The sequence below is a fragment of the Rutilus rutilus genome (assembly GCF_951802725.1).
Source record: "Rutilus rutilus genome assembly, chromosome: 18".
Classification (NCBI taxonomy): Eukaryota; Metazoa; Chordata; class Actinopteri; order Cypriniformes; family Leuciscidae; genus Rutilus; species Rutilus rutilus.
The window spans coordinates 11844024-11856768 of record NC_140231.1 but is presented as its reverse complement, the minus strand read 5'-3'; the positions used below and the strand labels follow the sequence as shown (position 1 = coordinate 11856768).

Below are 12745 nucleotides of genomic sequence, written 5' to 3'. Positions count from 1 at the left end.
GACACTGAGATAAACGATTGTACGCCGGATAAGATAAAGTTAACACCAGATAACTCCACTTCATATGTTTCGCTGTACCAAACGCATCAGTCCTCTTTTAGAGTAATTCAACTCTGCGCTGTGTCTATTCAGAGAGCTCTCCTCATCCAAACGGCTCGACACACTCTGAATATCAAAGAGGCAGCATACACCCTGTGCAGGGGCGACTGAAGGAAACTTTGAGGGGAAAATTAATGAGCTGAAATGGTTACGAGAGATATTAGCACGGTCGTGCGAGCATCCCAGGATGCACATTTGCCAAAAAAGCACGCACTTGCACACACACACTCATGCTTTCCCGTGTGTAGCCGGTGTGCGTTATGAGCTGCGCGGGGCTCGTAAAAGGTGGGTTGTGTCTGCGGTTGGGTTTTTGGGCTGGGTTTTACGGCAGGTGAGGGTGTGCAAACAGCTCTCTCCTGACTCGCAGTCTGCGCCCATGCCAGCATGCCTGGTGCCAGTCTGGAAAATCACTGGTGTTGAGGGTACTTCTTTCTGCAGAGTGGTCAGTTTACAAAACATACACTCACAGCATGCAAACTGTAAGTACTCATATATAGTAATCCACAAACAATATCCAAATAAGCTGATGATGTTGTTTCATCATGATGAAGGTAAAATGTGCATCACGCATCATTACAAGCGTATGTTTGTTATCAAACCGGTTTTCTAAACACTCCGATCACGCCTTCTGCCCTGACCCCTATAGTCCCATGATCCCATCCCAAACTCCTGCCATTGGTTGAACCAGAAGTTCTCACTCATGTCATCCAGTCACAAACAGAGCAGTTTTCGGGAAGTCAACCTAAATGTGACAGAAACTTCTTCCAGAGTGTTCTCAATAATTAGCAACAGTACTTCTGACTCAAAACAGTGTTTCTTGCTACTGTGTTTAAATGAATTCTGATATGAAGAAACACATTTCACATTGATAAGGCTGCATAGTGACAGCAGCGAGTTTTGCGCAATGTATGGAAAGTATTGCGCAATGAATTGCTGATACTGGCTTTGCAAAGGTTCAAGGGTTAGGTCACCCAAAAAATTAAATGATCCCATAATTTACTCACCCTCAAGCCATCCTATGTGTATATGTCTTCCTTCTTTCAGCCAAACACAATCAGAGTTATATTAAAAAGTTATAATGGGAGTGAACAGAGCCTGAGTTTTTGAAGCCCAAAAAAGTACATCCATCCATCAGGGGGTTAATAAAGGCCTTCTGAAGCAAAGTGATGCGTTTTATAAAATAAAATAAAAAATAAAAAAATAAAAATAAATAAAAAAATACAGGCTGTGTTATTTAATCAAACAGGAGCCAGTTGCATAAACTGATAAGAAAAGTTTCTTTATTTTATACCGTTCATAACTTTTTATGACAGTTACATAAACATGTGGTTCTGATTACAGAACAAGCGAGCAACAAGAGGCTCGACTGAAACGCGCAACTGTGTGTTTTCTGGAATACTCTGCTCTCTTGTTATTGTCAGCGTTGCTTTGTAGTCAAGGTAAGCCCATCTTCGATTCTCAGCTTCCCTTATATTTTTAACTTCACATAATTGTGTATTTTAGTTGGACGCGTTGCCACATTAAACAAACAGCCGCGAGTGAAAATTATTATTGTTAAAGCCTAATTTGCACTTTAAGCCTCTGCTCCTAGCACTTTCAAAGCGAAAGTTGGCCCATTATCGCGTTATCCACTTAATTGCAAGACCGAACCAGCATCTGTTAGAATACCTTTAAATAGACGAGATTCAGTTCACTCCCGCAGAACAAGCGAGCAACAAGAGGCTCGACTGAAACGCGCAACTGTGTGTTTTCTGGAATACTCTGCTCTCTTGTTATTGTCAGCGTTGCTTTGTAGTCAAGGTAAGCCCATCTTCGATTCTCAGCTTCCCTTATATTTTTAACTTCACATAATTGTGTATTTTAGTTGGACGCGTTGCCACATTAAACAAACAGCCGCGAGTGAAAATTATTATTGTTAAAGCCTAATTTGCACTTTAAGCCTCTGCTCCTAGCACTTTCAAAGCGAAAGTTGGCCCATTATCGCGTTATCCACTTAATTGCAAGACCGAACCAGCATCTGTTAGAATACCTTTAAATAGACGAGATTCAGTTCACTCCCGCAGAACAAGCGAGCAACAAGAGGCTCGACTGAAACGCGCAACTGTGTGTTTTCTGGAATACTCTGCTCTCTTGTTATTGTCAGCGTTGCTTTGTAGTCAAGGTAAGCCCATCTTCGATTCTCAGCTTCCCTTATATTTTTAACTTCACATAATTGTGTATTTTAGTTGGACGCGTTGCCACATTAAACAAACAGCCGCGAGTGAAAATTATTATTGTTAAAGCCTAATTTGCACTTTAAGCCTCTGCTCCTAGCACTTTCAAAGCGAAAGTTGGCCCATTATCGCGTTATCCACTTAATTGCAAGACCGAAACAGCTGTACTCACTCAAGCGGTGAAAGCATTTTTCTGTATATCTGTGTATTTTGCGCGCTGTCGCGGAAGCGTTCAGCTCTCGTGTTCAGTCTCCTCGTGTGAAGACCGACTCGGGTAAAGACCATCGACTCTACCTGCGCGACTCCACCGAGCAGGGACACCAGAAAGGCACTTAAAATTCGCCTTTTCCCTTTCCACTTCTTATCTTATCTTTCTCCCGAATCAGCATGTGTTTTCAACACATTCCTGTTATCGTTCGACAACGCCCTTTCATCACGCGCACAAGGCAGCGCGATACTACTAATCTGCGTCCCATTCTCTCATCCTCACACACTCCTCTCTCTCTTTCCGTGGGTCTATGGAATTGTCAGTCAGCAGTCAACAAAGCTGACTTCATTCCAGCCTTTGCATCTCATTCTACTCTCAGTATCCTGGGCTTGACTGAGACCTGGATTCGTCCTGAAGACTCAGCAACCCCCGCTGCTCTCTCTAGCAATTTCTCCTTTTCTCACTCCCCTCGCCAGTCTGGGAGGGGTGGCGGGACAGGGCTTCTCGTTTCCAACAATTGGAAATACTCAGCGCTCTCTTCTCTATGCAACAACAATTCATTTGAATATCATGCTATCACACTTACAACTCCCAGTAAGATCCATATTGTAGTAATTTATCGCCCCCCAGGTCAGCTGGGTAACTTCGTAGAGGAGCTGGATGTGCTGCTGTCCTCTTTCCCTGAGGACGGCACCCCACTTCTAGTCTTCGGTGACTTCAACATTCATCTCGAAAAACCACATGCAACAGACTTCACCTCTCTACTAGCCTCCTTCGATCTCAAACGACACATCACCACAGGTACTCACAAATCAGGCAACCAACTGGACCTGGTCTACACACGCAACTGCATCACAGACAACATTTTGGTGAGGCCTCTCCATGTTTCAGATCATTTCCTCATCACCTTCAGTCTACAACTCGCTACCCCTGCGCCACCAACCCCACCACCAGTCACCCTCAGGCGAAACCTACGCTCACTTTCCCCCTCCCACCTCTCCTCTGCCGTGTCTTCTTCTCTTCCCCCACCCTCACAATTCTCATCTCTGGATGTGAATACTGCAACGGATACCCTATGCTCCACTCTAACCTCTACTCTAGACAAAATCTGCCCTCTCTCCTCCAGGCCAGCACGCGCTACTCCTTCTAACCCCTGGCTATCTGAGGTTCTTCGTGAACACCGGACCGAACTCAGGGCAGCGGAGAGGAAATGGCGCAAATCAAAAGACTCATCTGACCTGAGTATGTATAAATCTCTCCTCTCGTCCTTTTCTGCTGATGTTCATGCTGCAAAATCTTCTTATTTCCACAACAAGATCAACAGCTCCTCCAACGCACGACTACTCTTCAAGACATTCAACTCACTCCTCTGTCCACCTCCACCACCACCCTCCTCCTCCTTAACTGCCGATGATTTTGCAAACTTCTTCACCAACAAAACAACAACTATCAGTAGTCAATTCTCAGCTCCACACACACAGGAACCCAGACCGACCCCTCCCACAGCCAATACCCCTCTGTCCTCCTTTTCGCCGCTAACAGAGGAAGAAGTATCTACACTTCTCCTCTCCAGTCACCCTACCACCTGCCCTCTAGACCCCATCCCCTCACACCTTCTACAAGCCATCTCTCCCACACTTCTACCAGCACTCACACACATCATCAACTCATCCCTCCATACTGGCACCTTCCCTACAGCATTCAAGCAGGCTCGGGTCACTCCACTGCTTAAAAAACCAACGCTAAACACATCTTTTGTAGAGAATTACAGACCCATCTCTCTCCTACCATTCATTGCAAAAACACTTGAAAGAGCTGTTTTCAACCAAGTAACATCCTTCTTGTCTCTAAACAACCAGCTGGATGTCAACCAATCTGGCTTCAAGAAAGGGCATTCAACTGAGACTGCATTACTGTCGGTCACAGAAGCCCTACGGATTGCAAAAGCTGCTTCCAAATCTTCACTCCTCATTCTCCTTGATCTGTCTGCTGCCTTCGACACCGTGAACCATCAGATCCTTATGTCCAGCCTCTCATCACTGGGCATCACAGGAACTTCACTCGTCTGGTTTGAATCCTATCTCACAGGTAGGTCCTTCAAAGTCGCATGGAGAGGCGAGGTATCCAGAGCACATCAACTGACCACAGGGGTTCCCCAGGGTTCAGTTCTCGGTCCCCTCCTCTTCTCCATCTACACTACATCACTGGGACACATCATACAGGCACATGGTTTCTCCTACCACTGCTATGCTGATGACACACAACTCTTCCTCTCATTTCGACCAGATGATCCCACAGTAGCTGCACGGGTCTCGAGCTGTCTGGCAGACATCTCCACATGGATGAAGGAACATCACCTGCAGCTCAACCTGGCAAAGACTGAGCTGCTCGTCCTCCCTGCCAATCCGTCTCTACAACACGACTTCACCATCCAGCTTGATTCATCATCAATCACACCATCAAGGTCGGTCAGAAATCTGGGAGTAACGTTTGATGACCAGCTGACCTTCACAGATCACATTTCAAAGACAGCTCGATCATGCAGGTTTGCGCTGCACAACATCAGGAAGATCAGACCTTTCCTAACTGAGCACGCAACACAACTCCTCGTCCAGGCCCTGGTCATTTCTAGGCTTGACTACTGCAATGCTCTTCTGGCCGGACTTCCAGCATGTGCTACCAAACCTCTTCAGATGATCCAGAATGCTGCAGCTCGTCTTGTCTTCAACGAGCCCAAGAGGGCCCACGTCACCCCTCTGTTAATCTCTCTGCACTGGCTACCTCTCGCTGCTCGCATCAAGTTCAAGGCATTGACGCTTGCTTACAGATCTATCACAGGCACAGCTCCCTCCTACCTTCACTCACTCCTACGAGCCTACATCCCCACCAGACGCCTACGATCAATCAACAAGCGACGTCTCGTGGTTCCATCACAGAAAGCCACAAGATCACTTTCCAGATCATTCTCATTCACAGTTCCATGCTGGTGGAACACTCTCCCCACCCTCATCCGGAATGCTGAATCCCTGACAACATTCAAAAAACAGCTGAAAACCCATCTCTTCCATGAGCACCTAAACTCATAAAAAAAATAATAAAAAAAAACCTTTCCCTTAAAATCCCACTTATCATGCTTATGCTACTCTGAATAATGCCTGAACTTCGTATTCTGAACACTTCTTGCGTTGTTGTTGTATTTTGCCTCTTCATGATAACTCGCTTAATTTAGTCCTGATTTGTAAGTCGCTTTGGATAAAAGCGTCTGCTAAATGACTAAATGTAAATGTAAATGTAAATGTACCCCTAACTAACTGCTAGTTGGTCATACAAGTTCTTAAGACAGTATTACCATAATGGCTATGTCTATGCAACTGGCCCCAGATGATGGCATCAAGTTAAAGCAAGCAAAATGCATACACTAGATTTTGGCCGATCCCATGATGTCACAGTTGAATACGTCCATTTCCAGCGTTTTTGTTCAGGGTAAATGAGGAGAGATTGTGTGTCATAAACACTAATGATGATGCAATTCAATCATGAGTCATTTATTGATTGAACTGATGGATTTATATGTGGCTGATGGGCGTCCAATCAATGGACCTGGGGCTCTTCTTAAATGGATGGAGGTTAACACAGCCCTATTACCTGCCGCTTGATTCCAGTGTGTTTTTATTACATGCAAAGCCATCATTCACGCACATACGCATATAGAGATACATTCCCTCGATGCTTTCTCTCTTTTACACACACACACACCATTATCACCTTTAACATTCCTAACCACAAGTCACACCAGCTGCGTCGTCCCAATGACAGTATCAGCCCGAGCTTTCAACAGCTCCGCCAGCAAATAATTAAAGACCATTATTTACCTTCCTCGAGATGAACAGCTATCTCGTGCCATTCCGTATTCTATCTTTCCTCCCCCACTCGTTCTCTTTCTCTCTTATTCCGGTCTCCCCCCTTAGTGACACGTCCATGTCAGCTCCAATAAATCATCCCAATTTGTCTCTTCTCCGCCAACATGAGCTTTAATCTTCATTTACGACTTAGGAAAAAGGGTCTGTTTGTCTGAATCCTCTGATAAAACACTTAAGTAACATGTTTTTTCCCCCCTAGTGATTGTCATTTGGATGTACTGCACATATTTTTCATCCAAATGTAGCATATGATAAGAGAGTAAAGTGTGAACAGTATGCAGGGGACAGATGTTAAAACGTCTTGAATACAAAGTGGGTGTGTTATTGGAACACCAAATTCATACACCTCAGTCTAGCATGATGACTTCAAAATGCTTAAAGTATGTCTAAAGAATACACAGGCCATCAAAACAGATATACAGATATAGATTTGAAATGAAAAAGGTATAAGTATGCTAATGGTCGACTACAGATTTCAATTCAGAACCCAAAGTGATTCCATTGGCTGAGACAACTTTTATTGGTACCCAAGTGCCTGACTCTTTTAAATTATCATCGCATATTACCGAAGACGGTGCCTTTATGATTTCAGTTAGCCTTCTGTTAGCAAGCTAACATCTTATCCTGCTAGTTTAGCATATCGCTAACTGGTTAAAAAAGCTCCTTTGATTAGATAGAACGAAGATTAGGTAGAATCAAAAGATATAGTAGCTTTTCCAAAAGCTGAGATAAATACTAATTATGCACAGTATCAAACACAATTACAAAACACCATCAAACACACAAAACACTAAAATAATGCAATAAACATTAAGTTAACAACATAAGTTAATGTGCATAACCAATAATAAGGATAACCGATAATAACAACAAAATAATAATAAGAAAGAATTATTTAAATGAAAAACTATCAAATGTGAGTTGGGAACATCAATTTTACGTTTTCACTGTGAATTATGACATGATTTTTAACTTTTTCACTTCCAAAAACGAATACTTTTACAGTATTTTACTGTAAAATTAGATTAAATGTCCTATTAGATATATTACAGTTTTTCACCATACAGGTTATAGTAAAGGAACTTAGCGTTAACCAATTAAAAGGTATTATCGTTGCATATTTACAGTATTTTACCATTAAAATTAAAAACTTTTTTTTACAGTAGACAACAACAGAATGCATGACCAAATGTTATAGCTTAACAGGCTAATTGTTTAGTATGCTAACAGGCAAAAATGAAAGTTAAACTTTTAACTAGATCATTTGTTGTTTTGGTTGTATCATGTCATATATAATATAAATGACACTTTCATGGGTAAGACAACATAAATGATTAAACGTTATTGTTGAGATTTCCAATCAGGCTCAGATTAGAACACCTAAAACAACTTCTCTCAGCCAATGGAAATGGACTGATGACTAAAGAGGACTGGATTCTGCAGAGGGATTGAACTGTACACTGACACCTATAGTGACTTTAGTGCGATAAAGTATGATATACAAGCCCTCCCTTGCATACTATTAAATCCAACAAATGAGATATACACAAAATTGCTGTATTGAAATGAACACTACAATATTGTGTCTAAAGAAACAAAAAAATGTGTATTGGCTATGGCTAGATTTAGAAAATTACCAAATATCAGACAATCAATTGGTGTGGGCGATCTGTCAGTCACCAATGATCACAGAGCCAGAGGCAAAATGTCAATTGAACTGGTGCTCATTCAGGCGACATACATTTGAATATGCCTCACAACATTTCTCTATCAACTAGCTACACTACCCGGCCAAAGTCACTGTTTGGATTTAAATAGGCAAATGCTTAAGACTCTATGATTGGATCATTATTGCAGAGATTATTATGTTCTGTCATGTTATATGTTTGGCAACAGTTCTTCTAACCCTAATAGACACATCATGGCCATATTCCAGGATGATGATGTCAAGATCCATCAGGCTCATATTGTGAAAGAATGGTCGGGAGGAGCATGAAGGATCATTTTCACACATGAATCCAGACCTTAAATTCATTGAAAGTCTTTGGGATGTGCTGGAGGAGACTTTACAGAGTGCTGGACTCTTGCATTCTCAAAACAGGATCTTGACCAAAAAATGATGCACATCTTGATGGAAATAATTGGTGTGATGTTTGTTGGTCAAGAAGATCTTGTAGAAGATCTTGATCTTGTCAAGCACTCTGTAAAGTCTACCATTGAGCCTGATGAATCTTGACATTGTCACCCTGGAATATGGCCATGATGTGTCTTCCTACACGCTTGTTTAAAAAATGAAAACCAACACTCTCCATCAATTAGGGTTAGAAGAACTGTTGCCAAACCATGTTAGAAACATAATAATCACTGCAATTCGATCATAGCAATTCGAGCATAGCAATTCGATCATAGCAATTCGATCATAGACTCAAGCATTTAAATCTAAACATCGACTTTTTTTGGCCGGGCAGTGCATTATGAATTTGTTTATTTTTTAAATGGCAAAAACGTAAAATTTATATTCGCAACTTTGGATGGAAACAGCTAATGCTTAAAATTCGATTATCACATAAAACATCTGCGAATAAAGAATTAAACATCCCATGTGATCAAGAGCACAAAATCGTCACTTCCTGGGAAATTGGCGTATGTTGCTGCAATCGGGGAAGCGACTGTGGCCGTTCTTTCATATATCATGAATAACTTTAAAGTTTTACGTTTGGAGGTGGATGCTTGGTGTTTGGGAACGCAATCGTGTGAGACAGTTCTGGAAAGTAAATTATACCAAATAATTTTGATGACAGAGTTTGGCTCAGGCATTTCGGAATGACCAAACCAACATTTGAGATGCTGCGCAATGAAATTGGTCCGTTGGTTAGTCCAGTTATCCAATCACATCCTCATGAGTTTTTCTGTTGGAAATCGATGGATTTATTCAGTAAATGTGTTTCCACCATGCATGTCCTTTTATCAAAAAAAAAAAAAAAGTATATGCCTCAATTGAGCACGTAAGTTTTTTCCACATTTTTTGAAGTTATGCCCATCTTGGTGTTTCTATCCAGCATTGTGCTATACTATCCCAAAATTCACATAAAAACAGGTGGATGGAAGCATAACTTATGTTAAAAAAGCTCAAAGTGGTTTATCCCAAACCACTACACCATCCGTATGGAAACTTGCTTCAAAGTTTTGTATGTAAGTAGCACTGTCTGAAACTTTAGCCTTGCTTGGCGCCTTTAGAGGCGCTTTCGTTCAGTTCTCCGGCGTTCCCACTGGTCCCACGGCAGAGGGGAGCGTATGTGTCTCAATCATGGCTCAATTACAGCCTTCTTGCCTCAGTATGAGAGATCTGTTATGAATACACAACCGCCGCCACCAATCACCATAACCACTGCTCTCATTACCATCCCTTTAACCGGAGCGATTATTACCCTTTTATTAATGGAGAGAGAGAGAGAGAGAGAGAGAGAGAGCTGAGAGCAAGATCAGAGAGAGAGAGAGAGAGAGAGAGAGATGGTGAAAGAGAGAGAGAGAGAGAGAAAGGAGATACAGCGGCGCGCAGTAAACGAGTGTCAGGTTCGGTGCACGCACTGAAAAATTAAACCAATTAGGAGCGCCGTTTGGAGCCCCTCCGTTCGCATTCCTCTCCGAGCCACTGAACAGCTCAGAGGAAAGAGAGACAGAGGGAGAGAGAGATAGAGGGAGGAAAAGAAAGAGCTCGGCACTCTATTCTGTCATGCTCGGCGAAGAGCGGAGAAGAGCGGGAGCGAGAGAGCAAACGTTGCCGCTGAGAGGCGGATTAAAAGCAATCTATATCCACATAAATCATTGATTAAATGAATCATGAAATTAATATGTAAATTGTGTGTTTAACCTCTATTTATATACCACTGTCTGTCATCGTAGCGTAAATCTAAAACTAATTGCGATTTCTCGCCGAGCCTGGGAAAACTGCAAGAGAGAGACAAGGAGTGGAAGGAGGGAGGGAGAGAGAGAGGTAAAAGTCTGACATATTTATTAACTAAACGTTCAACTACATCAACTTACTCATTAACAGCGATATTAAGGGAGAGTGGTGAGAAAACCACACCGCTTGTGCTGCATCAGCAAAACAAAACGCAAGAGAAAGAAGACAGTTGATCAAGAAAAGAAAAAAAAGCTCTGACAAGTACAAGAGCCAGTTATATCAATGCTGTATCATTTATAGAATTTGTTCTTAAACGTATAACTTTGATAAAGGGCTGCAACTAGCAACTGTTTTGATAAGCTGTTTTTTGTTCGATTAATCAATTAGACAAGTACAAAAAGTTTAAAAGCAATTAGTAAAAAGCATGTTACTTTACATTTGTTCCAAAACATTATGGATCTAGTATTGCAGTTAACTACTACTTTAATAATCACTTAGTCTCCTGATTACTTGTTCGATTAATATGGTTAAAAAGCATAATTGTATTAAATGAATGAAAAGTATGTCTCCAATATGTCTTTTAACTAAAAACTCTGATCATTCATTCATTTCAGATAAAAAAAAAAACATTTCAGAAAAAAATTATATTCTTTACTATTAGAAACAGAATATTACCATTTGAAACTGGTACATTTAATATGAATTTACATGAATGTAATTGATCGATTCATATCAATTGCCGATTACTTTAATTAATCAATTATTCAGATTAAAAAATAATCTTCATAGAGTGCGACAACTTTTGTTGGATAAAAAAAAATAAAGTTTATGCTATAAAGTGTGTTCAAAATCAGGTTCAACATACCCGACTAATCAAACAACATTCTTGTCCACCATTTTCATTAGCGATTTCTATTGATCTCAATGATTGGCGGTTGCAGGTTGATACAGTAAATATCTTTGTGAACACTGACAGTATCCTAAACATAGATACAATATCAAAAATACTGTAAACATGCTACCTTGATATAATATTATATATATCATGCAAGCATCAAAGCGACTGATACCTGTATGTACTGTATGTCTGACAGACACATTGTTTAGGGGTCCCACCAGTGAGGTTGTGTGTGTGTGTGTGTGTGTGGGTGATATAGGTGAGGTGGAGTGATGGGATCGGAGGCCCTTCCTGCCTCGGCTGACATAAACCACACTCTGGACAGTCCAGCCGGCCACAGAGGACCCTGATTTATAGTCAGGCGAAAGCCAGGACAGCCGTGGTGATCTTTCAATAAAACATCAAAAAAAAAGCTCTGACCCATCCATTACCCATAAGCCCCCGTGGAACAGACGGGTCAGGTGTGCCTGCCATCCCTCACACTGCAATCTCACACTGAGGCACCATGGGAAAAGCCAGGAAGAGTGTGTGTACTGTTGAATTACAGCACAGTGAAAAAGATAAGAAAGAGAAAAAGTAAACTACCATTAGATTCTGCTCAATTACAGTTCATCTGATCGCAAGCTCAAAATCAAAACATTAACACTATTTTAACTCTACTTGATCAAATTAAGTTGAGATAAAATTGCTAATAAACTGCAAAGCAAATGTCATTACAAGTTGGGTCTGTGCTCATATATTGTTACGTTTCATTTCATTTTTCTGCACACATTGTTCATCAAAGACAAGCAGAATAAATTTGCATGTACTGTAAATCGACATTAACCGTTTCATATTTATTTTGTCCCATTAGATTAAATGCGACAATTTATGTCACGATGGTTTTATTTACACCGAAATTTGCTCTAGTCATATTTAATGAATAATAGCACACATTTGCTCCTTTTTTTAACAGCCAAATTTTTAAAGCGATTACCAAGATAAAATAATTGACAGATGAATCGATTATTAAAATTGCATGAGACTGTTCATTAAAGTATTAATATAAGTTTCACACTTAATTATATAATAAATCATATTTTAACAGAACTTACATTTGCTGACTTCCATTTATTATAATATGAATGAATTAAAATAGGAGTTTTTAAAATGGGGTCCGGTGACCCTCAGGAAGCGGCAATCAGGGAGTATACAAATGGGGGTATAATTTATTTTATTTTTTTTTATGAAAATAAAAAATAAAAACATTTTACAACAATTTTTTTTAGGATTGTCAAAGCAAAATATAAAAGCAAATTTTAATTTTATAATATTACCGTTTCATTCAGCAGTTATTTTGTCAGATAGGTTAATTCAGTACGGTAACAAAATAACAGCAGATTATTTCATTTTGCAAACAACATGTGTTTATAATATCATTTAGAATTACTACTTTTCTCACAGTTTAAGCTGCCTTTATATATTAGGAAGGGGGTCCTGGTCATCAAAATATTTGAAAATCCC

At 40.6% G+C, this 12745-nt stretch overlaps 2 protein-coding genes across 3 annotated transcripts in view; one reads left to right on the top strand and one right to left on the bottom strand.

Annotated features, from left to right (window-relative positions):
• The window catches only part of dacha (dachshund a), a 158320-nt gene that overhangs the window by 134228 nt on the left and 11347 nt on the right, over window positions 1–12745 (bottom strand). The window lies entirely within an intron of this gene.
• LOC311276791 (uncharacterized protein) lies at window positions 2585–5716 on the top strand. Its single transcript, XM_084386703.1, has 2 exons — window positions 2585–4608; window positions 4807–5716. Exons 1-2 carry the CDS (start codon window positions 2700–2702, stop codon window positions 5604–5606), a joined length of 2709 nt encoding a protein of 902 aa, XP_084242829.1. The 5' UTR covers window positions 2585–2699; the 3' UTR covers window positions 5607–5716.